At 39.3% G+C, this 26,620-nt stretch overlaps 1 protein-coding gene and 1 long non-coding RNA gene across 2 annotated transcripts in view; both read right to left on the bottom strand.

Annotated features, from left to right (window-relative positions):
* Positions 1-26,620, bottom strand: part of LOC116698572 (BMP/retinoic acid-inducible neural-specific protein 3) — a 124,480-nt gene that overhangs the window by 28,695 nt on the left and 69,165 nt on the right. The window contains exon 5 of the mRNA XM_032530554.1: positions 19,775-20,011. Within this exon, the coding sequence (XP_032386445.1) occupies positions 19,775-20,011 (237 nt within the window). The remainder of the gene's footprint in view (positions 1-19,774; positions 20,012-26,620) is intronic.
* LOC116698573 (uncharacterized) lies at positions 364-13,464 on the bottom strand. The gene is made up of 3 exons (XR_004334251.1): positions 13,429-13,464; positions 10,474-10,476; positions 364-427 (listed from the first exon to the last, which is right to left on the bottom strand). It is a non-coding gene; the product is annotated as an uncharacterized LOC116698573 (long non-coding RNA).

The following is a 26,620-nucleotide window of genomic DNA, read 5'->3' as shown; positions in this document are numbered from 1 at the left end:
AAGGGGCTAACCCAACAAGCATGGTTTAGCCAACAAGCAACATCTGTGTCACTGTCAAAGCTGTCCGTGTATCTTAATTAGTACTGTATCCAGCAACACATCCTCATACCAAACGATAGAACAGGATTGTTTGCCAATGACTCCTCCTAATGACATTAATTGAAACAAAAGTACTTTGTTAGGTTAAGGCAAAAAAGTGCTTGTTTAGGTTTAGGAAAAGATCATGGTTTGGGGAAAAAGTTAAGTATCTTACTTTATTTCTTCTGCAAAATAAATCTACCTACTGGTACAAATTAAGTAACCTGTATCTGAACGTATGTGACATAAGTAAAAGGAGACCTATTGTGCTTTTCTGTACATTGTATGCACTGCTACATGCTAACGTCAGGGAAACCTGTAATCTTGGTTGCAGATGTTGCAGTCTCCCCTCCAATTTTAGATCACATTCCTGTGTGTTCATGTTCCGGTTGTGCAGTACTGGATTTGGAATCCTGTGTTTGGAGTAATTTTACTGGTAAAAAGTCCCTCTATACTTCAGCAGAATTACAAACACAGCGTTGCACAGATGCAGAGAGCCAGAAAGTCTGACCAATCAGGGCAGACTGAGCTTCTTTCAGAAGGAGGGGCTTAAAGAGAGCATCCCAGATGGAGGGTGAATACAGCAACGGGCAGTATTGGAAAAAAATGTTTTTTCAATATAAAATATGACTTAAGGTTGATTCAAACTCTACACCTCTTCAGCAGTTCATTCCAGAAAGGATGAACCTTATAAGACCCTGAGAAATAAATAGCTGCCTTTGGCTGTAGAGTCTTGTTAATGAGCACCTCAATAACTAGCTGTCCCACATGCATAGTTATATTGCTGTGACTCACACTAACACACACACATGCACACACACATAAAAAAACACTTTCAAACGCAATCACACAAGGTTCCATACACACGCTGTGATGACATTTGATAGGCTGTGTTTGTGTTCTAATTGAGTATCCAGAGATTTGCCTTGGCATTTGGCACTAGAAAAGTCTCGGCCCAGCCAGTCGGGCCAGCAGATAGAAACACGCGACGGGAACAAAGAGAGCTTCACCCGCTAATGTTTGCTTTTCAAAAGAATTCGCTGACTCGGTCAGCCAATGTTTTATCTGATTAATTTGACCTGTCCATCTTGACTATTATTTAGAACAAAAGAATTCAAAATTAAGCTCTTTTGACTGTTTAGTCTGCCCATTTTCTCTCCAAAGGGAGTTTATTCTATACTGTGCCAATTTACACCGCCTCAGCCCCATCTTATGTATAATATATAATATAATATAATCATTCTGGTTTAATGAATAATCGTGTTCCAATTCATAGGTTTATTTCCCTCTTTGAGGAAGAAAAAAAAACATTCATCTGTCGATCCACTTTTTCCAAATTCCAACTCATGGTCACTGCATTAGATTCAGAGAACCTGATTTCTTAACCCTTGTGTTGTCTTCCCGTCAACCATGAAAAAAAAAACATTTTGGGTCACTTTTTTCAACATTATTGCTTTTTTCCCCACATTTTTGTCACTTTTTCAATGTTGTGGGTGCTTTTTTATGTTTTTTGGTGTTCTTTACAAAGTTTTTTGATATTTTTAATGTTGAAATTTTCAGCGCCTATTTCGATGGCCGATTTTTTGTGACAATTTCTTTTTTTTACTGAAAACGGGTCAATTTGACCCAAGGACAACATGAGGGTTACATGAAAGGTCTTCAATCGTTCACTTGTGCTTATGTTTATTGAAATAAACATTAAAAAGTAACTTGAATAAGGCTAAAATGGATCTTCTATTATATGTATTATTATGTATTACACTATGTATTATTATGTATTACACCCCTTTACTTGAGTCTACGTTCGGCTAATTGTCTACTGTTTGCCTGTTTTTCTTGTGTGTTTACTTGTTTGTTTGTTTTTTGCTGTTATTGTTGAGAATGCTACTGTAACTAAGGAATTTCCCCGCTGTGGGATGAATAAAGTATTATCTTATCTTATCTTATCTTACTTGCAAATTTACTTTGGTCACTTGAAGGCAGCAGGTGAAAATGGCGAACCTGATAGAAAACGGTTACCTGTTTACACATCCAGCAGAAACAGAGCAACATTTAGTCACATGATAAATGTGAGTCCAGTAGTCATTCTCTTTCAGCTGTGGTTCGGTCTCCACCAACTCCTGAGAAAGTTATTTGGTCATTTAACCTGCTAGTGGCTGGGCGGTTGTAGTGTACAGTGGTTTTATTAGAGCTCTGTTACTGAAAACGGCTGCTAAAAATGAGGCTTTGCGACGGACAAACTGAATTATGATAACTTATGAGGATTGGTCACATGAGTGACCCCTGTCCATACACATACTGTAGTCATTCCATTCACCGTTCCATTCACATTCGCTATGAAATAATAGCTTAGCGCAGCTTTAAGCGCACATTCAACACAGAGGCTTCATATACTGTGTGGTTTTAGATGACTTCTTTAAGACAAAATGTATTACAAACATAACATTTAAATATTCATTCAGAATCCTATTTTACATATTGTAGACAAAAAAATAAAAAATAAAATAAAGCTCAGAATCCCCTGTCACCTGTTTTTACTCTTAATTCTGAATTTGCTCACAGTGTCTCTCGGCAACATGAAACAAACTCCCTTGTTAAGTTCAAAGTGCATGTTTACCAATTACCAACCTCATGAGAAACTCTCATGGGTTTAAATCTCTGTCTGCTTGCCTGGCTGAGCCATTCATGCTTCGGTGTGGTGAGAGATTTCAGCAAACTCGCATCATCCCAAGTCCCCAACTGCGGCGGTTACCTAGTATGATGTATCCCCATTGCACCTCTATACCACCGCCTTAGTTACGCTTCATGGAGGTCGTCTCCAGGATGTGAGGCGGGCGAGGCGATAAGAGAGTGTTCATTACACCAACTGACCCCTGGAGGAATAGACGGCACCTCCTCCTTCTCCACTTATCTCCATCTCCAGGAAAAGGAGGAGTTTTTCCTCAAGACGTGGGGAGGAGAGTTAGGGATGAAGAGTAAAAAGTAGAGGCTGTGTGCGTGTCTGTGGGTATCTCTGTGTTTGTGAGTGTGCGTCTTACAGCAAAGAGTCTCCTTTTATCCCCCTGCTGTTAAAAAGAACTCTCCCAGGCTGCTTTAAAACAGCCAGTACTTGATTCACTGTAAAACTAGTATTGCAAGACCTACCTCCACAGCGCTTCAAAGGAGGGTCTGGCTAGTCCACATAGCATTCCAGGATGGAAAAAAACGTGCTCTAGTTTATTGGCATTTCTTTAAACCAATCACAATCGTCTTGGGCGGCGGTATGCGCTGGACAGAAGGAACTTGTTTTGGTGGAACATGTGTACGTTCAAAAGTTTTGTTGTCATACAACAGAAAACTCAGATTGGACAGATAGTCTAGCTAGCTGTCTGGATTTAACCTGCAGAGAACAGTTAACCATAGTCCTCATAAATTGACGTTAGTTTAGAATGCCAACACAAAGACAGCAGAAGGTGATGGACATCTGGACGAAAATTAGGAACATCCGGCTGGATTTCCGGCGGCAGCGGAACATTCCCCCAAATGAAACATTATTTGATATAGAGTATAGACTACTGTAAAACAAATCTGAAACCATGGCGATGTCTCAAATCCCCTGACTTGACTCATCTCTTCATTTCCTGCCTGATCACCTACTTTTGTCTCTCCTCTGTTTGATCATTTTCCCCTCGCTTGCCATTTCCTCCTCTTTACTTTTTATGCTTCACACTTACCTTGAGGTGAATAATACTTTTAGTGGAAATCCCCCTCTGTCTTGTCAATTTTCTTCTCTCCTCTTCTTCCCAACGCTTTTCTGATTCATCCTCCTCCCTCCCCCTTCGCATCATCTCCTGTCCTCCCCTCTGCTCTCTCTTCATCAGTCCCCCCATCCCCCACACCTATAATCTCATATCTTTTACTCTTTACTTTCATGCCTTCCCTTCTCCTCTTCCCTCTCTCGCTCTTGATTTACCCTCCTCCCCTATTCCATCTCATTTTTTTTTCTCCCCTACACGTGTCGAAGGATTAATAGCGACCAGGTGATGCCTTGCAGAGCCACGGCGTCAACTCCTTTCACCTGGAGCAGCGTCCTGAGATGAACTGCAGCCGCCTGCCTATTTGTCAGCTCGTGGCTCGTGCCCTTGGCCTGGATGTGGTATATGTAAGGAAGGAAAAGAGAATATTGAGCACCACTGATGAGCTGCTTTATTTCATGGGGGATTGCTTCTGTCCCCTTCACTTGGCCTCAGGCTACGTTGTTCCTGTCAAAAATAACTAAGTACTACCTACCGATGTCCGTCACTCCGGAGTATCTCTCTGCCTCTGTCGGTCTATAGACTCTTCCGTCCTCTCCATCCTCTCCCGCCTAAACCTCCACCAACAGACAATATGCTGGTCAGCCAATGTAAGCAATCAAGTCTTCTGGGAGATTTAGATTTGGACACGTTTAGGGCGTGTCCAAATCCACTTTTGCTAGTTTGATGGCGGAAAAAAGGGTCTGTGCGCTAGGCGCACGGTTCAAAAGGGTTGTACTTAGGGTCTTCATTTATTCATGATGGTCTTAAAATAGCACATGCACTTGCGTTGGGCATTGCGCCCCGCTGTGCCGGGTGCAAGATAGGGCCCTTAGAAAGTAATTCCCCACTCTTTCTGAGCTTCTACTCTTCAGCCTTTCTCCCATTTGTGTTGCTGTGATGAAAAGTTTTTATCAGCTGGATGTTGTAAAAGCTGTTGTGGCAGGATGGAGAGGTCAGGCAAGAGACTAACCACAGATAGATTCAGCCCCTGACCTCATTTAAATCGTGTTTGCACTTTCTTTTTTAACCTGAGATGTTTTAAGCATATAAAATGTATTCTTTTTCTACTTTTTCCAACAGATTTCAATTTTGTGATATCCAGCCAAAATACTTATTTGGATAAAGCTACATCCCTCTGGCCATTTTCTCAAGAGCTGCGTTTTGATTAAGTTTTCGATTGAATCTATATACTGTACCAACCATGTTTTTTATTCACAGGTTAAATGTCAGCATCAGTAGACCAGAACAATATTATTCAAAGTACTATTTTTGCATAAAAAACAATTAGCCTATTTGACAGGGAGATATATGACTAAATGTATCTTTGAAACAATGCTTGGCATAAAACACATAGCCCGGCAAAGCACTAGCAAAACGTATAGGTTAACCCACATTAGCATACCATGATGTCAAAAAACATATCTCCTTTGTTTTTTATTAACCAACTGCTGCTCTACATACAACTACTTCCCACTGTTTGTCAAAATCTACAGCACTTTTAACATGAATTTGGAACATTATATTCTAAAATGTGAGCAATTCTTGCCAGTTTGTGATGTTAGCCAGGTTTAGCTTATCATTTTGCTTGCTAAAAGGCTGTACATGCAGCAGTCAAATTCCCTAAGAAAAAAGTAACACAATCACACAACTCTGGATGCTGTCACATTGAATGCATTTTTCCAAAATGACACAGTATGTACAGTATGTACTCATTTTGACAAAATGAGTATGCCTACGAACTGTCAAGTAACAAATAAATAGATGATTAGTCTGGTTAATTGTTTTCGTCAAGATATTTAAAGTTTTATTAAAAATGTATTTTATTTTGTCCACTCTTTCATATTATGTAATGTTGGATAGATATTCCCATAATTTGTTTCTTTGAAACATGTTTGATTTAGAAATTGTTGTTGTTGTTGTTTGATTAATAAAACCTTATGGATATCTGTGTGCTATTCTGGTGTCTCAGTGTCTTACCAAACCTGCAGGTCTCAGGTCTCAGGTCATCAGCGCCTTTCTTCGCCCACCATACCCTGAATTGCGCTGTGGGCAAAGCTCCCACTTTCCCCTTGACCCTTCCGTGAATGCATATGCATGACATCGAAAAGCGCTATTTGCCATTTTCAGTTCCCGCCACAGGCAGTCTGCGCTTTTACGTCAGTGCGGCCTGTTTGTACATACCTGGCCATGCTTTTAAGCGCATGGCGCAAAAGTGTACATGAGGCCCTCAGTGTTTCTGGTTGTCTATGGGTACATACACCCAACCTTCACATACTGCTTAATCCCCCACTGACAAGTCTGTTTAAATCATTTTACTGCACTGATGGATCCTATCACAACTGTCCAACAGTGACCAGTACCGGCTTTCTGTTTGCAGGACTTTAAAGGAAAACAAGAGGGGTCGAAGCAAGTGAGCCAGAGAGGGCGAGGAACAAGAAGCTACTTTCTAAAGTGACTGAATGGCTAAGTTTTAGACTGAGATCCCATTCATCTTAATAAACTTTGGTTCCACAATAATCCAAACAGTTGTCAACATTAGCGAAACAAAAACCAAGAAACATGATGAAATGAAAGATCCCATGAGTGTGTGTTACACCAACAAACAGTACAAATTAAAAGAACAAACATAAGGCAATGATGTTCTCCTCAAATATGTTAATTTTATACTTACCTAATTAGCTGCGGCCTAATTAGCTGTGGCAAATAAATGGGGGAACATCTGGATTTTAGATGCTTAAAGAGATGGTGAAGCAACTGCAAATGTAGACTGCCTGTTTCAAATAAGAAAATGGAAAGGCTTGATCCTCTGGAGAGAATAAGTATGCACAGAAAATACCATGGCAGAACTCTATGGCCATAATAAGTTGCTAGTCGTGTCTTACTGTAAATTTTGCCCTGATGGTGGGGCTAGAAGAAAGGCCAAAATTATCAAGAGTCCTAGTGATGGCCAAATGAAGCGTTGTGAATCATTTTCTTTATTTGTTGTTTAAAAAAAACATTTACAAAGTGCAGTAAGACAGCTTGTAAACACATCAACAATTTATCTTACAGCAAAAACACACTGGATGCAGAAGCGTTGCAAATAGCTAAGAAGCGGAGCTACTTTCATTTCGGTGCCCGTGTTAAAACCATCACAACTCTACCGTCCTTATGTTAAGCCCAACCACCGACTCCATACACAATGTGATTGGCCTGACCAGAATTTTGTTTTTCCAGCTCGCAAGCCAATGGAGAGTTGCTAGACTGACCCTGGCTGCAAATTACATTTGCTGCTGCTAGGGTGCGTCTAGATTTCTAGGCTTGAAAGATTGTGATTTTGCTAAACAAACTGTGTTAAAGGCATAGGGCATATGCTGTTTTTTGTGCATACAAACAGAGTAACATGTCCACTGATAGACTATGGACAGCTCTGTGTGTACGACAGATTTAGTGAGACGCAAATCACACAGAAGTGCTTATAACGGTATGTTACTACAGCTTTTACAACTGTTTATGCACGGAGCAACCATGTTGTATTTTTAGCTCAAGGCACTCGGTGTTTGCCCAAGTTTCGACCTCGGTTAATCCGAGTTTCAAGTACAAATGGAACACACTCTAATATGCAACACTTGTGATATGTATTAGTCATGATTAAATTATCAGGGAAACTTCTTTCATCGTAGACAGTAGCACCATTTTTCAAACGTTTCTCCTGACTTTTGACTTAGACTACAACCTGTTCCAAGGCGAGACACACAGAGGAGCCAATGCAAGTATTTAGGTGTTTCAAGACCAAATGCTAAACTGCCAAGTCAGAAACTTACAAGTACCTACTCCGACCTGACAATAAAGCTAGTACCTCTACCTTCAAGTATTCATTCTGATAACCATGTAGCCTTGGGCTATTATGTTATATGCTCAGCTTTTAAAGACATTTTGCTGCCACTGGCCATTTGTATGAGAATGATTGCGCAGGGACTCGTCCTGCCAATAGCAATTACGGATTCACAGCCTACCCCATATGTATGTTCTCTCTTCAGCCTTTCACTGCTAATATTGATATTGCCCTGATCGCCAAAGATGTCGAGATTACAATGTGTGAGGATCACTTGGATCTTGTCTTATGATGTGTACAGCATACATCTAAAGCATATTATACTGTATGCTTACTGTATACTGTAATCCTTCCAAAATGCATTCTCAGAGCTCTGCGACGCGGGCTAGGGACCTCCCTTACAGCTCCGTTGTATCAGCGGCAGTTAGTAGATGTGTTTAGCCGAAAATGGGTGACTTTGAGCCGGGTACAGAGCACCGCGTGCTGCTGCTCGTTTCGTTCGAGATTAAGGTTAAATTTAGTCCACAAAGTATGAGCCTTTTGCCGGGATGAAAGTTAACATTAGGCACCAAAACAAGTACTTAAGATTAGTTTGGTTTGAAACACTCCCAGGGAACAAACATTTCCTGGGTGAAATCTTTAGTTAGCCCCAGGAAGCGAACTCCGCTCTCTGCCTTGAAAGTCCTGTGTCCTGTGAACGCGGCTGACCAATCAATGTGGTGACTTCATTGGAAAAAAAAATGCTTACGGATAACAGTGCTTAACATTTTGCATCTTTTTGAACGAATGATTCATGAGAACAGGCTGCCTTCCAACACTCTCTACACAGTCCCCAGCATTTGAAAAAAAGCTGTATGCTGTTGGGAACCTTTTTTTGGGCTCTGTCCACTTTTGTGTATTGTTGTCAAATACATTTTGAAAACGGTCCAAGCCTGGCTTTTAAATACAGAACCCACTTCCCACTGAATAGCAAGATTTCAGTACCTTTCCTCTCATTTCTAGATTTTCTAGATTAGCCATTTGTCATTTACAGAGATGCCCCCATTCTGAGGCCCTTAAGATTCAGTTGACTATTCCAGTCTTTGGTTCTCGCAAATCCATTTTTTTTTTTAAATGTGACTAGTTTTCTCCTTATTTGAATTGCTCATCTGATTGTAAAATATACATCAAATTGGAGACCACCATGTTCTCACCTATGTGTTGTTTGTTTTTATTAATAAAAAAGCTATTTAATTTTAAGTTAATTTAATTTTCTCTATGAGAAGTAGATCTTTGTAGTATGGGCTTGTAAATCCAACTTTATAATGTTGTATTTGCATGTTGTATAGTTGTGTTTTTCCTGCCTCTTACATTACAGATGAGAAGAGTGCCAAGATGCATGTTGAGTTAAGGGACTAAGTGCAGCATTTCCTTTAGATTTACTGTGTGAATAGTCAAGGAAGAACTCTTTTTCATAATAATCCTTCCTTGTCTAACTGAAAAAATAGACTTTCTGAATATATGTGCAGTGAGTGATGCTTTGAGCAATATCATCTAAATGGTTTATCCCAGTTTATCTCGGTGAATTAATCTATCTGGGATTGATATCTATGAACTAGGAAAACACACGTTTCTACTGCACTGGGATTCTAAAAGATGCCATAAGGTGACGGCACTCATGCTTCACTGTCTGGCAAGATGAACATGCTGGACAGTAATGAAACCCTTAATCCAGAGTGTAAGCACATTCTGACAGCTACAATAAAAGCATGCTGGAAGAAAGATGTGGTTTGGGATTCCTGCCTTAAAAATAAAAGGAATAAGGAAGACCAGGCAGAGGGTACGAGAGAAAAATGACAAAGGAAGAAATAAACAAGAAGCAAAGATGACTGCCTGTGCCAAATGCAGTCCTCTTGTGAAAGAAAGGAGGGAAGCAAAATGTGAAGGTAGAGGACGTGTTGCCAAATCTTGAGCAGAAGCAACATCCATCTCTGGGACTAAAATAATCTCTCCTTTTGTTGTTTTGACAAATCCAGGAAGTGCATGTGCTACATCCACACCTTGAGACAGCATGCTTTATGACGGCAATAAGGACAGAAATGGGCATAGATTCAAAGCATCGGGATCCTGATAGCGTTGAGTTGAATCCACGCCAGGACTATTTGTAGGTGGTACAAAGTATCAAACAGATTCCTGTTCGCTTGCAGGGATGCCTTTTAATTAACATAATGGAGGAAGAGAGACAATTAGACGATTTGTACTACATCGCCACAAGAGGAGCCATGCGATGCAGAACAGAGAAGGGGAAGACAACCTTAGTAGATGTTTACTGAGAGAGAGACAGATGTAAACATTGATGATCAGGATTTACGGATTCATCCGTTCATTAAATGGCTGCCAGTTGTAACAGCGCGTTTTCAGCAGCTCTGGAATGGACGTTTCTGACCTGCCACAATGCTCAAAAAATATTTGGTTAGGCTAAAGAAAGATTATGGTCATGGTTAAATTAAACTAACTTTGACTAAACAGCAATCTCCAGTATTTCTTAACTATCCACCCACCCCGCCTTCCTCCGTAAGATGTTTAGTGGCAGCATAAGAACACCACACTACTTTTGCTTTTGCTTCTGCAAGATAACACCCAACATTCAACATGGGATTAATCTGTTCTTATACAATTACTTCATATTCCTTTGCTGCAATGCAACCATGAAGATCAATTATTTGAATTATTCCCAGTAGATGATGCAGTACTTATGTCATTACAGGGCTATTATTAGGTAATAGTGTCCCTCTATTCTTGTTAATGAGCTTTGACTTGCATAACCAACTGTGCTCTGCAGTGTCCATGCACCCTGCCACGGTGACAGCCAGATTAAGTTATACATCTGTGCATGTAAGTCACAAAAAACTGGTGTTGTTTGTTCAATCAAATGTACTTTGCCTCATGGTCTTACTAGCTGGTCTAACGTTGCCAACCTGTTTCTTCCCCGGACATTGCCATTAGAAAATGGTTTGACAACCAAAGCCCATCCAATTAACACTGCGTGATGGGTGTTGAGCACTCAGATGCAGCGGATACAAGAGGTACCTGAATTGCTTCGTAACAATGTCATGTCGTTGTCGATAGATAGTGAAAATAACAAGAGTGTTTCATTATTAGTGTACTAATTAACAGGACTGCACAGCATGCAGCTACTCTAAAACAATTCCTGTGCTGCTAAAAAAGAAAAGACGATCTCCAGCCACACTAACCTGTCTGAGGCTTTATTGCTCATTGGTTGAAGGTAGTTTAAAGTTGAGGTTGAAGGTTTGCTTACAAGCTATTTGGGAAGTACAGTAAGTGTAAACAGAGTGATGACCGGTTTGGTAGTTAGTGAAGTCAAAATGAAGCTTCATGAACCATTAGTTCTATTTGTTTACCCCACTAAATGGTTTGGTTTAAGGGCTCAGTGAATTGCAATTCAGTGTGCGTTCAAACCTTTGAACAGAGAGCGCCTTCTAGTGTTCTCATCTAGAAATAAATAGAAAATGGTTCACAAAAGCTTCATTATAAGGCTTCATTTGGCCGTCACTAATAGTAGTGGTTCTCATGCTAACATGCTCACAACAAAATACAAGTGTGTATTAAGCATGGTATAGTGTGTCAAAAAAATCATTACCCAGTCATAGTTTAGTATGTCTAAGAAAGTCATGTCGAAAATAGTGATACAAAAGTCATAGTGTACTATATCAAAAACGTCATAGTATAGTATGTCGAAAAAAGCCATAGTATAGAATGTTGAAAAAAACATCATAAAAATGGCCTGACCAATCTGGGAATCTAACATAGGTCAGAGTCAGCAGTGATTTTTCACTGGTTACCTGCTGGAGTAGTCATAACCACTGAGAGTGTCCCGCTAAACATATTATGTTGAAAAGAATCATAGTATAGTAAAAACAAAAGTGATGGTATGGTATGTCAAAAAAGTCATTAAACAATCATAGTATTCATATAGTAAAATCATGGTATGGTGGAAAAAGTATATATTATATGATGAAAAAGGGCCTAGCCAGACAGGGAATCAAACCTGGTCAGACTCACTGGTTGCCTGTTGGAGCAGTGCTAACAACTGTGCTACTGCTCCCTAAACATTATTTTGTTGATAACAGTTTATAGTATAGTGTCAAAAATTATTAAAAAAAAAAAAAAAAAAAAAAAGTCATTGTATAGTATGTCAAAAAAAGTCATGGTATAGTATGTTGGAAAAAGTCATAAAAAGTCAAAGTACTTGGTGACCAATTAGTAATCCCTGAGGTCTCTGACCCCGGTTCAATTTCCAGTGCAGACAATGTTTTTTCCACATTAAGTACTTTGACTTTTTATGATTTTATTAACATACTATGCCGTAACTTTTTTTCCAACATCCTATACTATGACTTTTTAATCTTTTTTCAACATACTATACTTTGAGTGTTTTCAACATTTTTGTTTAAGGTGGATAGTGGCTTAGTGATTAGCACTGCTCCAACAGGCAACCAGTCAGTAAACGCTGGAGGCTCTGACCCAGGTTCAATTCCCATTCCAGGTAGGTACTTTTCACAATGTTTTCTCCACATAAAGTAGTTGAACTTTTTTTAACAGTCATAGTATAGTATGTTGAAAAAAGATTTAAAAAAAAGTCATAGTATAGTATGTCGGAAAAAAATTCCTGGAATAGTACGTTAAAAAAGTCAAATTACTTAATGTGGGAAAACCATTGCCTGCACTGGAAATTGAACCTGGGTCAGAGACCTCAGGGATTACTAGCCGGTTGCCTATTTGAGCATAACTAACCACTGGGCCAATGTTCCCCAGAAAAAAACTTTGTTGAAAACAATTATAGTATAGTATATCAAAGACATGATTAAAAAGTCATAATATAGTATGTCGAAAAAAGTGATAAAAAGTCATAGTATGGTATGTTGAAAAAACGTCATAGAATAGTATGCTGAAAAAGGTCATAGTATTTTATGTAGAAAATAGCATCATGAAGAGGTCCTAGCCAGATTGGGAATCAATCCTACGTTGAGTCAACAGTAATGACTCACTAGGTTTCCTGTTGGGAGTGCAAACCACTGAGCCACTCCTTTTCAAGGACTTATGCTGAAAACTGAAAGAAAGTCATAGTATACCATGTTTAAAAAAAAGTCATAGTATAGTATGTTTAAAAAAGTCATAAAAAGTCAAAGTACTTTATGTGGAGACAACATCATGAAAAGTACCTGCCTGGACTGGGAATTGAACTATACGATGATTTTTTCCCGACATACTAAACTATGCCTTTTTTTAAACATGGTATACTATGACTTTTTTTAGTTTTCAGCCAAAGTCCTTCAAACGGATAGTGTCTCAGTGGTTTGTACTCCCAACAGGAAAACCAGTGAGTTATTACTGTTGAATTAAACTGAGGATTGATTCCCAGTCTGGCTAGGTCTTCATGACATAATTATTTTACATCAAATACTATGACCTTTTTCAACATACGTTGACTTTTTTCCAACATACCTAACTATGACTTTTTATCACTTTTTTCGACATACTATATTATGACTTTTTAATCACATTTTTTTTAATATAATATACTATTATTGTTTTCCACAATGTATCTTTTGGGGAACATTGGCCCAGTGGTTAGTAATGCTCAAATAGGCATCCAGTCAGTAATCTCTGGGATCTTTAACACAGGTTCAATTCCCACTGCAGGCAATGTTCTTTCTACCTGAAGTACTTTGACTTTTTTTTAACATACTATACCATGACTTTTTTCCCACAGCACTGCTCAAACAGGCAACCAGTCAATAATTGCTGCAGGCTCTGACCCAGGTTCAATTCCCATTCCAGGCAGGTACTTTTCAGAACGTTTTCTCCACATAAAGTTTTATGACTTTTTAAACATACTATACTATGACTTTTTTTCCGACATACTATACCATGATTTTTTTCTGACATACTGTACTATGACTTTTTTTTAAAATATGGTATACTATGACTTTTTTAAGTTTCCAACATAAGTTCTTTGGAAGGATAGTGGCTCAGTGGTTTGCACTCCCAACAGAAATCCTGTGAGTGGTTACTGGAGAATCAAATGTAGGATTGATTCCCAGTTTGGCTAGGCCCTTTTCGTGATGTTTCTTTTACTACATAAAATACTTTGACTTTTTTCAACATACTATACTATGACTTTTTAATCACTTTTTTTGACATACTATTCTAACCACTGGGCCAATGTTCCCCAGTAAAAAACGTCATTAAAAAGTCATAATATAGTATGTTGAAAAAAGTGATAAAAGTCATAGTATGGTATGTTGAAAAACCGTCATAGTATTTTATGTAGAAAATAATATCATGAAGGCCTAGCCAGACTAGGAATCAATCCTACGTTGAGTCAACAGTAATGACTCACTAGGTTTCCTGTTGGGAGTGCAAACCACTGAGCCACTCTCCTTTTCAAGGATTTATGCTGAAAACTGAAAAAAGTCATAGCATACCATGTTTAAAAAAAAGTCATAGTATACCATGTTGCTGCCACTATCCTGCCAAAGAACTTATGTTCCTGGATAGCTCAGTAGGTAGAGCCCATATATAACGCCCATATATATGGCGCCCATATAGAACCAAAACTCATCAAGTTAGGTTTCTTAAATATTGTGATATTTAGGTCACTGACTACATTTCTATCTACTTTTTTTTTTTTTTTTTTTTTTTTTTAAAGGTATTGAGTATTCAGCGTAAGTTTTTTTTAACAACCTTCCCAATTCTGCATGTAATAGTATATCTTTCGCTCTATTGACCAACTTGAAATGAACACAGCAGAAGATGAAAGTCTTTCTTTTTGAAAATGATTTTTTTCTCTTTCCTTGCTCTGTCTTTCTCTCAGTGGGGAGTTAACTCTGCTTTCTACCCACCCTCGGAGCAGGGAATTGAATCTCAATTACTGAGACGCTCTGTCTAATGTTTCATGTATGAGTGACCTCATTAGTTACTTACACCCTCTCCTCACCCTCTGCAACATGTATGGTGGCTGAGAACTCACATTCCTCACATCAACTGAGGTAATATCCCAAAGACCCAGCATAATGGCTTGGCTGTTGGGTGGATCATGCGATTGATATGGTAATTCTAACCCCTATCAGAATTCCATTATATGACTGTCTCTTAAATTTGGAACTTCAACCTGTGAGTCAGCGTAGCGTTGTGACTGGCTCAAGGTGGTTATTTAAGCAACAGCACAAGAGAGTGTGAATGTCATTATCGGCACACATCACACCCTCTAGTGTAATATTGCAATTACACATACGATTACCACCAAAATAAAAGTTATTATCAAACTTCACTTATATTATGGGGTAATTTACTCTCAAAGTAAAGAAGCAACAGTGATGATTTTAAGTCCCTCCATGTTTAGTCTTGCAAAACTAGATCCAAACATTTCCAGTAACAGTTAACTCCACAGCTGAATCACTTTATAAGCTGTTGGTTTCAAAAACAGTTTTTGATTCAACACTGTGATGTTAAGCGGGAGTCATTTTGTTAGTGATGAGCCCGGTGTGCCTCTGGGTGTGTTGTCATGCTGATTTGAGCATATTCCAAATGTAGTTGACCAATCAGATTGCGTAGGCGGATCTACTTGTTGTATACTTAAATTCTAAAGCCACACATTAACACAGGTCACTGAAACATTGCTGATCGGCCGTCGTGATGGCTTTTTGGCAAGGTTATAATGGACAGTTCTCACGTTTTACTTAATGAAAGTAAAAGTTCTTTATCTTGTGGTTTTGGTTGCTTTACTGCGATAAACATGCACACCTGCATATACTAATGCATTAATATGTACTAATCCACAGCTGAAAAATAGTCCCCAACAAATTCACTATTTATTTCTGTTTATCTGTTGATAAAAGCGTGAAGCTGCAGTGGGTGAAGATAAAAATAAAAAGGCAGCTCTCCAACCCCCCCACCCCCACCTCTCTCTGTCGCATGGACAATGCATGCACAGAACAGCCAATAGGAACACTCTCTCTCTGAAATGACCTGTGGCTGGCCAAAGTCTCCCTTCATGGGCTAGAGTTTCAGCTATATTATTGTCCAAAGGCGTCGAGAGTGACCCTGTTTCAGAAATTTCATCCATAATGTTTAATGTCAGTGTTCAGTCTGTTCAATACAGTATATAAAAACTTTTCACCACTAATGAAAAATCCCTGTACCTGAGCTGTACTCTTCTGTGACAGAGGAAACATGAATTACAGCGCTCTGTGTTAGGAATGTGGCACTGCATTTGTATACACAAACTGTATAGAACCAGGTATTAGTAAATCTAGTGCGCAGCCTTGAAGCTAGCTGTGTTTTCTAGTTTCACAAAAAAAAAAAAAAGGTGTGATGTTCCGGACGCAACACCTTTTCCAGGACATCTTGCCTCCTAAACTGCACATGAGATATAGCCAAAAAGAAAATAACCTTTCAACAGAGAGTTCTATCTGTGTGTGTGTGTGTGTGTGTGTGTGTGTGTGGTGTGTGTGTGTGTGTGTGTGTGTGTGGGGGTGTGTGTGTGTGTGTGTTTGTGTGTGTGTGCCAGTTGGGTCTTTAGTTGAGGTGAGTGGCTGAGGTTTGAGGGTATTATTCTCCTCTTCCTCGCCCACACAAAATTATTTAGTCTCTTCCTTTCCTCCTTCTGTCTCTCTGACACACACATGAACAATCTCTCTTGCACGCACACGCACACGCACACACACACACACACACACACACACCACACACCCACACACACACACACACACACACACACACTATCCTAGCAGTTGTTTTCCCCTTGCCACAAATACATTTATCAGCCTATCCCAGCAGACGAGATTCAGCCCAACTTCCTAGGCACCCCCAGAAGCCAAAAGCCACCGTGTGAGTGTGTGTGTGAAAAAGATAGAAGATGCAAAAGAGGGACAGAGATAATAAGACAGAGAGAGGGGGAGCTCTGAAAGTCAAACAATATTTACCATGTAGATTACCTACCTCTCGTCTCTCTGCATTCAGTGTTCATCTCAACTTGCCTTGTGTGAGTCTGGCTGAGTGGGTAAATGTGTAAGTAGATTGTGGTGTTACTTAAAATTAGATCCAACTTTAATGATCCCCTGGATACATGCCTGTAGGGGTACAGTATGTGCCTGTCCTTGTGTGGGACTAACCAAGGAGCCTTTCATGATATGTTTAGCTTGTTACTCAAACACACACAAGCCTCTAAAAGTACCAAAGACCTCATTTTTTTATGACAAGAAGGACAAAGTTAAGCTCCTGACAAAAAACATCAGCGTCAGCGGAACAAGAAAAGCCCCGCAATTACACGTCTTATTCCTCTCGTTTCAATACACTGTCAGTGCAGCTTTGGTAATATTTAACATGTAGCACAAAAAGCAACTTTGCAAAGTCAGGTGCTGTCAAAACTAGGCTAAGTGAATGCACAGAAATGCGGTTTATCCTCGTAATGTCACTCACTAAACAATTTCCAAATAAATGGCAGCACACACACAATCACCTGAATTCTGCAAGGAAGTGCAACACATTGCAACGTTTAAAAGAAGCTGCCAGAAACCTGTCTCCAATTAAATCTTGCCTTCACCTTCCAAGTTATTAAAGGAGAATTCCGGCCAATTTTCATGTTAATCTTGATTGCTATAAATATGCAAGTACTTACAATTGAAAAACCCCAACTTGAATTGGTGCAAGCAACACTAAGTAGCAGCAGCTACGTCTAAGCTAGTTAGCTGTTAGCTGTTAGCTGCTAGCTATTTAGCTGCTATTGATAAGTATGTTCAACCAGGCTTTTGTGAAAATCATAAAGCAGCAGTTCTGTGTGTATTTGTAGTTCATCCATTTTGTGTATAATTGGTCTGTTGTTGGTGAGTAGGAGGCTTGGCAGTGTCGACGCAGTGTCTCGTTCCCCTATCTCGGGGAACAAGGGTTACATACGTAACCCGAGACGTTCCCTTAGCCGGGCAGGCAGCCTTCGTCCATGCTTGAAGGCTGCATGCCCGGCTAAGGGAGCTACCACACAGATAAGTCAAGTTTTGTGTTTTTTGGGAGTATATAAGTTGAGACAATAGTGAATGCTTGTTTAAATTAAGTTAATCTGTTAACTTAGGTTCGGGAGCAGGGCCCACGCCTAAACCACACCTCTAATCACCAGACAAACCTACATGACCCACCCTCCTTTTCCCTCCTCTTCATCCATCCATCTTCCCCCTCATCCCTTCCTGTTCACCCCATTGCACACCTCTCCCATGTCTCATCTAGGTACCATCTGAGGGTCTGTAAACTAGTCGGGTGAAAACTGCTTCCGAGACGGAACCCTCACTCTGCGTATCCTCCACCCGGTCATCATACATCCTCTCAGACCAGCCATCAGACAACATCCACATCTCTTCATCTATCTGCACATTTATAATGTTCATTACATCTTTAAGTAACACATTTTTTGTGGCGTGGTCCTTGCTAGTGAACTTTTCTTTAATTATCAGCTTTCATAAGACAGCTCAGCTCAGTAGAAATGAGTCACACTACTGGGAAGTTATCATCTTAATTACACATGAGGGGAAAAGGCCTCCCAACACTTTTTGTGCACGAATTCAAATGACTTATTCTTAAATTATAGCTTTCACGATTAATAATAAACTTGCTGCAACTCATTCTTTTATATTCCTTTTCTACTTGTATAGGCGACAATCTGAAAATAAAAATGTTGCTGGCAAGAGGCTGAGTAGGGGAATAACTAACTTGACAAAGACAGCGTTTTCTAGATTTATTTGCATGAGAAAGAAACAAGGTTGTGCATCTAATACATTCCATGATTATTTCACTGGCATTCGCAATGGTGTCCAAAAGTCATGAGAAACAGCATTAAACAGCATGAGAGAGGGGGAAAACAGTGGTCAGCAAAAATCCCCCCGTCACCCCCTCTTTCAAACCGTTCTCACTCCGGACAGTGGCTGTCAACGTCTAAAGGGACGAAAAAGACGCCCTTCAGCATGTTTGTATAACGTATTGGAGAGAGCAGCAGCTACACATAAGGGCACTTTAAATATGTTCATATGTATGCACAAAACCAAAGCAAATGTGAGAGCTACTTACCTGGCAATAAATCTTTTCAGATTCAGATTCTGATTCCTTTAGACCATGTTATTGCTAGTACTATCAGACAACGGACAGACATGTCTTAAACAACAAAGCAGTTAAAGGACTATTCCAGCGCAAAATGAACCTAGGAGTTAATGGCACATGGGTACCGAGTCGACCGTTCTCTGGGATATGTTTTCATGCTAATCGAATGTGGCCAGTTTTAGCTCCAACCGCTAATTAGACTCAAAGACAAGTGGCTTTTATTTCCCCGATCGTTTGTTTGTTTAAACAAACGATGACTGTCTGACTCAACACACATCCACATATACATTATAAGATTAACTGGAACCTGTGGTAAGAGATTGCCGCAGGGTGCCGCTGTCTCGTCAGACTGTGTGGAGCTCCTGAAGTCCGGCACCGTCTTCCCAAACTTGTGCTTAACCATCAATTTTCATAAAACGGCACATACTTGACCTTTACATAGTTGATTTCTTGCATAAAAAAATCTTAGAAGTGAATTTAGTTATTAATTGCAAACGAACAATGTATAACATTGCAATGTCTCGTCTCCACTGTGTGTATGTACTGTACTTTGCTCAACCAATCAGTGCGCAGCTGAACTAAATATTCATGAGCCGACCATATAAGGCAGAAAACCACTTGTTTCAATCCAAACCCATTAACGGGAGCATAAGGACCCATAAAAAAACATTCAGGCCATTTTCAGCCCAAACAAAGTTACATACCCCATCAGGAGGCCTTAAGGAACAGCGTGAAATTACTCTATATAACCATTCTATCACCCCATTAAAGCTAAACTAAAACCTCATTTAACACAACCTACCAACCCAAACTTTATTCCAAACAGTTGTTGGTTGAATCTTTTTTTCTGTTTTATACACTTAACAAAAACCTCATTCAACACTAACTCATTATAAGCATTATTTCCACTTCAATGCCAACACATTGAGTGTTAACCAATGTTTACCATTCCAGACCGTACCTGATTCCATGAACTCTTGGTTGAAGCTCGCCCAGGCCTCTTTGCTCTTCTCTAGGTTCTCTTCCATGACCTTGATGTCAGCAAAGGGACAGTTGCATTCTGGGAAACGGGGAGAGCACTGGCACCAGCAATCGTTGTTGCGGCAGAGCAACTCGCCCTCCGAGTTGCATGCCACAAAGCTGAGGGCTGCCTCCACAAAACGCCCACGCAGGAACTCTGGCAGGACATCTTGCAAGCCTGGGAGAAAAGAGAGAAACACCTGGTAAGGTCCTTCCTCCTTTTTAAGAATAAAGTGTTTTCTTCACAAGCTGGTTCCACCTGCTTTCATTTGTTATTTATGTAGGGCTAAAAGTGGATATGTTGAAAATATGGAGCTGCATTTTTAGCATGAAAATGAAGGAATTTTTGACTTTTGTGAAAGAAAATGTTTATGCGCATCATGTGTACTCATCATACCATTTCTTACAGGATTATAGACATTAATTATCAACACTTCAGGGGGCTGAAAATGATGTTTTCTTAAAAGCAACAACCACTCTAACCTTAGCAGCTTGAAATCACCGCTTTAGAATGGAAATCTTGTTTTAAAAGGCATCTTTTTACAAAAAGGCTAAAGAATTTTTTCTTTAACAGGGATACATTTTTAAACATATTACATGATTTTCAGTTATGGCTATGACACTAAAATGACAGATCTCATTCAAGCTTCAATATATACATAAGAATACAAGCTAAGAAATACTAATCTGCAGTACAGCCTGTGTGCCATCATTGGAGCTCCAATATAATGGGTGGTGATGACGCAGTGGATATGACACATGCCTTTGGTGTGGGAGACCCGGATTAGATTCGACTACGATACATTAACCAATGTGTCCCTGAGCAAGACACTTAACCCCTAGTTACTCCAGAGGCGTGTGATTCTGACATATATAGCAATTGTAAGTCGCTAAATGACATGTAATGTATTATGTATATCAGAATCGAATCCGAACACAAGCTAAGAGCTAATCTGCAGTACAGCCTGTGTGCCATCATTGGACATTGCATATTGCAACATGTCTTGTCATGACTGAGGCTAATAGAAACAACTTTTGCAAAGAGCAGCTCATCAGCTGGCTGTGTTTTCAAATTTCAAATGGCTCTCTTTTCTCTGGCTGATTACCGAAGAGACTTCAACTACATACAGAATATGTGTGGCGGTATTATGACAGGTACAAGAAACAAGGTTGTTTTCTCCACAGCAGCTCAGCTTGGAAGATCTTGCAGTAGGTACGGCGGGTGCACATCCAATAAGTTAAGAAGCCCGCCCTGGGGCATATTTTAGTAGTTTTGTCACCTTTGTTTGTCACAACTGTCACCTAGTCTGCGGCCATCATAAACAACCTGCTGTTCCTACCTGCCATGTACAGGTTGTTTCCTATCTGCAGGTTTCATTATTACCTCCTCCCACCGTGTAATGGAGACGCTCAAATCATCTTCACAACATTTTATTTCCTTTTGTTTTTTCATACAATATGCAGAGATGCCATTGCACGTTGTCCATCTTTGTTAAAAACCTAATAGTTATGAAGATGATGGCTGTTGATTCTTATTTTCATGATTAATGCATATTCATTCTGCAGAGACATTTTTACAATATGAAGTTGTTTTCAGACTAAGTTTATGGTTGCATGTAGTCACAAAGGCACATTGCTAATGGCCACACCTCTAGTCACTGCTAATGAAGATGCATAGCATGCATCTACATGAGGAAATGTTTCCACTTAAAACATGAAAGATTTACATATGTTTCCAATTGATAAACATAATAGACACATAAATCTAGACAGGAGAATGAGAAAACAGAGAGAAACCAGAAGAGTACATGAGTAGAGTCTGAGTATTCACACAAACACACTCATCACCACACAGACGTTTGGTGTATTCAAAGCTAGCTAGTGAACAGCTAAAGTTAGCTTCTGTTCAGTAGGTGGCTATGTTTGTCACAAACATAGTTCAACAATTGCAAATAAAGTGTGGCAAATATTCACTCAATATTCACTGTCTTTCCCTTCAATAAATGTACTTTGTTGAGTATTGTTTATAATTTAAAGTATGCTGGTTGAACAAACCCTGCGTTATATTGGAAGGACGAACACAAGACTTGTGTTTCTGTGCTACTATTTTTTGTCTGGAAAAAACTGGAATATACTGTCAGTTTTAAAGAACATTTTCAGTTAAAGTATAAACCCTTTTTTTCTTTTTGATAAAATTCAAAATTTATGGTATGCACTGATCAGTCATACATGTGGCTCACTATGTTGGTTAGACCCACATCGTCACCATTTTATTGTAGCACATCTAGCTAGCTAGCTAGCTAGCTTTTTTTCCCTCAGTGCTGTGCACTATTCCATTATATATGAGCAACTTAGATGGACGAAATCCACTCATTTAATCTCTGAATGATGAACAACATATTCACAACAAACATGTTCAAATAGAGGACTTACTGGTATCTGTTGATGATATTTCTGTGGATTTGATGAGCATAACTAGCCTACCATATTCCTCACAAGCAGGCCATTTGCACAGCATTTTGACACAGTAACAAAATCACAGGTGTAAACAATCAAACAAGCAGCTCCAGTTTCAAGGTCCTGCTATTGTCTAGGCTCACTGTCACACAGAGCTATTGTTAACATTTTCAGTAACACCTGTGGTTTTCCTACACCGTCAAAATTGTCTGCTGTGAAAAAGCTCTACTGGCAAAGTTTTAACTGCTAATGGTGGCAATGACCTACTGAAAGATGGAGCCTCAGTCAATGTAACTACACAGATTGATGGCAAATAAAATCATACTGTGCAAAAAGTCTTTACACTGTTTTATGAAAGTAATAATAACATTTGACATGCAATTTGAGCACTACCGTTAGAGCATGCAGTGGCATTTAGGAACGGGTTATTTCATACACTATACACTTAAATAGATTTTGTTTTTACATAGTTTATGATAATAGATATGTAAGGTACTGCTGTAATTGATGACCCAAGTCAGAGTCACACATGTCAAACACTGTCGGTGCTTTAACAGCGAGGTAAAATCACACTTTCAATTTCACTGCTTTCATTCACTGCTTTCATATGACTTATATTAGAAATACAGTGGTATGCTAATTATGGTGCCAAGGTTTCATGTCTGCACAGTCTATTAAACCAAATCAAAAGCCGGTCTTAAAAGTGCATCGTCATCGGTTAGAAACCAGCAGGCAGCTTTCAGAAGACTTGCCGTGTGGTGTGTTCATGCTGCTTTGGAATCTGTCTGTTGGGATGTCCGTCTCATCATCATCAGTTTGTTGTGTCAAAAGCTTCCTCTGTTCTCACTTCACAATCTCATTCTGGATGATTTTCAACAACCAAGTCAATCCTGCTGTGCCCTGTTATGAATATGCATGTCTCTTCTTTGGTATTTACTCTTTCAATGGCTTGGAAAGAGATGTAATTAGTCAAAATTTCCTCTTCCTTGCATTGGCAGGTGCTTTGAGGTTTTTGCATGTGTGTGTGTTTGTGTGTGTGCGTTTGTGCGTGTGTGTGTGTACTAGTTGCAAATCTGACAGGGATTTCTTCAGTTTGGAAGACAGCTAAATAACACTTATCACTAATCACTACACCACATTCTCGGTTTCTCTTCCACCATTCTGTTTGTTTATCCATCTTTCTACTTTTGCTTTTCCCCGTTATAATAACTATAAATAAAATTGATAAATAATAAATTGCAATCATCATCACTGATTCTGTTCTGTTCCCTCCTCCTTAGCACCCATACATTTTCCTTAATCTATTTTTTAATAAAACTTGTACCAAATGCATTTAACATGGTTATTTCACATTTAAACAGAAAGCATTGCAATTGTGTTTTACAGATACAGTTAAAGTTGTGCGAAATGTGTTTTTAGCTCTAAACCCAAAAGGCTTAACTGTGATAGATTGAACTGGACTAACTTGATCTATTGAAACCAGCAAGAGTGGAGGCAGTAGTGTTAAAGTAGGAAACAATGACATTGTGGGGGTTAGGTTTGGGTTAGGGTTTTTTTCTCGCTCACAATTGAAACTTTTTCTTCAACGTTTTTGTCGTCTTTTTCAAAACATTTGTTGCATTCCCCCCCCCCAATGTATTTGTCACTTTTCCCATGTTTTTGTCAATTTTTTTTCCACGCCCTTAGACGTTTTTGTATCTTTCCCATCACATTTTTGAAGGTTTTGCGGATATTCTTTTCACTTATTTCAATGTTCTCAAATGAAAAAGATTTATGGCATTTTTACTGCTATTTAATTGAATAAAACATGCAAATTTAAAGAACGTAGTGGGCTGATCATTTAATTTACTGAAGAGCGTTGTGTGGAACAATCCGTGTTGTTTTTCTGAACATTTGGTTGAAATAAACCCACTTTTCTGATAAAGACCTTTTGAAAAAAAAGGAACAAATTTGACCTGAGGACAACACATTTAAATCACTAGCTATTTTTATCTACAGAACAAGCTTAGTATTATTGTTCGGCCCATATATACACCGTATACTATGTGATCACTTATAAGTATTGTGTCATTTGTCTTCTGCGAGTCTTCTGGATCAGCTTTAGATTGATTTTACAAAGTATCATTCAACCTTTTTTCTTCCTTTTGAATATTTTGAAACAGTATTCCAGCCCCAGTGGCTAGCTTAGCAATCATGCAGTAACATTAGATACTTAAGTAGGAGAAAATGTGTATCCAACACACCTTGATATATATATATATTTTTAAATACGGTATGAAAGTGGAGAGGGAAAATGAGGAAAATGTATTCAACAGGCAGAGGGAAAAATGTGATGGTCACTCTTCGTCTCACCTTGTTGCTTTTCACCTTTGACACACATTATTGCAGCTTCACATAAGTATTCAACAAAGTGCTCATCCTGATCGTCATGTAACTCACATCTGCTGATCTTAAATGAAAACGCACACTTTACTGTGTCACACAAAGTGGCCAGGATGGCTGTTAACCCCTATTTGGCATTTCACATCATTTGAAGCCACACAGGCTTATTTTTAGGCCTTCAACATCACCTTTTCTGAATTGTCAGATACACATAGACTCTGAAAGGGAGATTAAAATGAAAGCTTCTTCACCAGCCAAGCAAGCAGCTTTACACGAACTTGCCATGTTTTCACATTGAAATGACACTCCGACACAATTTCTCAATTAAATGAGTGACATTTTTCATGTTTTCCTCAGTCCAAATGTTGTAACTTTATTTTTGGGTGTTTGTGTTTTGTCTTATTGTGGTAGTCTGTTTTCCTGTCTTAATTTATTAGCCTGGTTTTCTGTCATGTCTTGTGATTGTGTTATTTTTGGTCTTGTTTTGTGTATATTCTGTTTCCTGTTTTATTGTGATAGTCTTGTTTTCTGTGCTGTTTTGTTTAGTTTTACTTCCTGCCTTAGTTTTCCCGCCCTTGTGATTGACTGATGTCTTCCACCTGTTTCCCAGCCCTCTTGTTACCTTGATACCCGCTGTATTTAGTCTTGGTGTTCCCCTTGTCTGTTGTCGGATCATTGCAGTGTTACTGTGTGTGTGTTTGTTTCCTGTGTGGATAGCTGTTTTGTTAGTCTTCCCGGTTCGTGTTAGTGTTCTTATGTTTTCTGTTTTTACTTGAACTTTATTTTTTAATTTCTGTTTTTTCCTGCTTGTTTCCAGGACTCCTTTTGTTTTTGTGCATTTTCTGGATTTATTAAATCACCAAAACTACCTTCAGTTTCCGCCTCTGCATTTTGTGTCCACCATGCCTCAACCTCCCATAACAGCAGCTTGGAGCCATCCTGTAAACCAGCCATTTCATTATACAAAGGTTTCAATTTCCGAGTGCCGTTTGAGTTGTCCTGGGTGCCAATTAGTCAGTATAAGCCAAGGAACACGCCAAATTTTCTCAGAAAGCTCTATGAAAGAAAAGCTTAAAGGATGTCCCTCTTTGTGCAACCATTCATAATACACACTTCTGCGGGTGGCGGTAATAAGCTATTAAATGTATCAATGAGCCAGCTAAATTTGGGGAACACAAAGACTGCTACCTTGCAAACATGTACAGCAAATTTCATAATTTTATAAAAGAATCTGCTTTTCAAATGTTTCATATTTGTGTGCACTCAAGGATACACACATTGCATTGCAACCTCTCCAGGTTACATTTTAATCAACTGTCTTACTGCCTCTTATGTCCCCAAGAACACACAACATATAACATTATTAGAGTGTAGCCCTAAGAGTTTAACAGTTAAGCCAATGCTCGTATAGCCAGGAAATCCAGATCGGTCTGTCATCGAGCGACGAAAGTCGCCCATCTCAAGGGGCGGCACCAAGTGTGCATTTGAAAATCTCCCTGTACGCAATTAGATCACCCCACGACCAATCACAACAACACACAGGGTTAGTGGCGCTAACTGGCAGATTAAACTGTGGTCATCTGTTTAACTCGCCTCTGGTCCGCCTATGTCAGATGCACCAATGGGATCGCTGCAGCTCGGCTACAGGGGTATAGTTAATGAGCAGCACTACTCGATGCCAGAGTAACTCACTGAGAAAATTGAAATTGTGCTCTCGCGAGAACTCAGGATTTCCACTGTATTGCTCGTACTGATTATCACAAGAATTGCTGCACATAGAAGGGCATGGTGATTAAGAAGGGGAAAACAGAACCTGTTATCATTATTACGCCTCCTGGTTGCTACCTGCCACTGTATTCCATCTTAGATTTATAGCCTATTTAAAAAGGAATTATAATGAATCAAACTTTGATGTCATTTTATTAATTACGTGCTCTGTGGAGAGATT

Source organism: Etheostoma spectabile, chromosome 12 (genome assembly GCF_008692095.1).
Source record: "Etheostoma spectabile isolate EspeVRDwgs_2016 chromosome 12, UIUC_Espe_1.0, whole genome shotgun sequence".
Lineage (NCBI taxonomy): Eukaryota > Metazoa > Chordata > Actinopteri > Perciformes > Percidae > Etheostoma > Etheostoma spectabile.
Note: the sequence above shows the minus strand (reverse complement) of the source record. Positions and strands in the feature narration are given on the sequence as shown.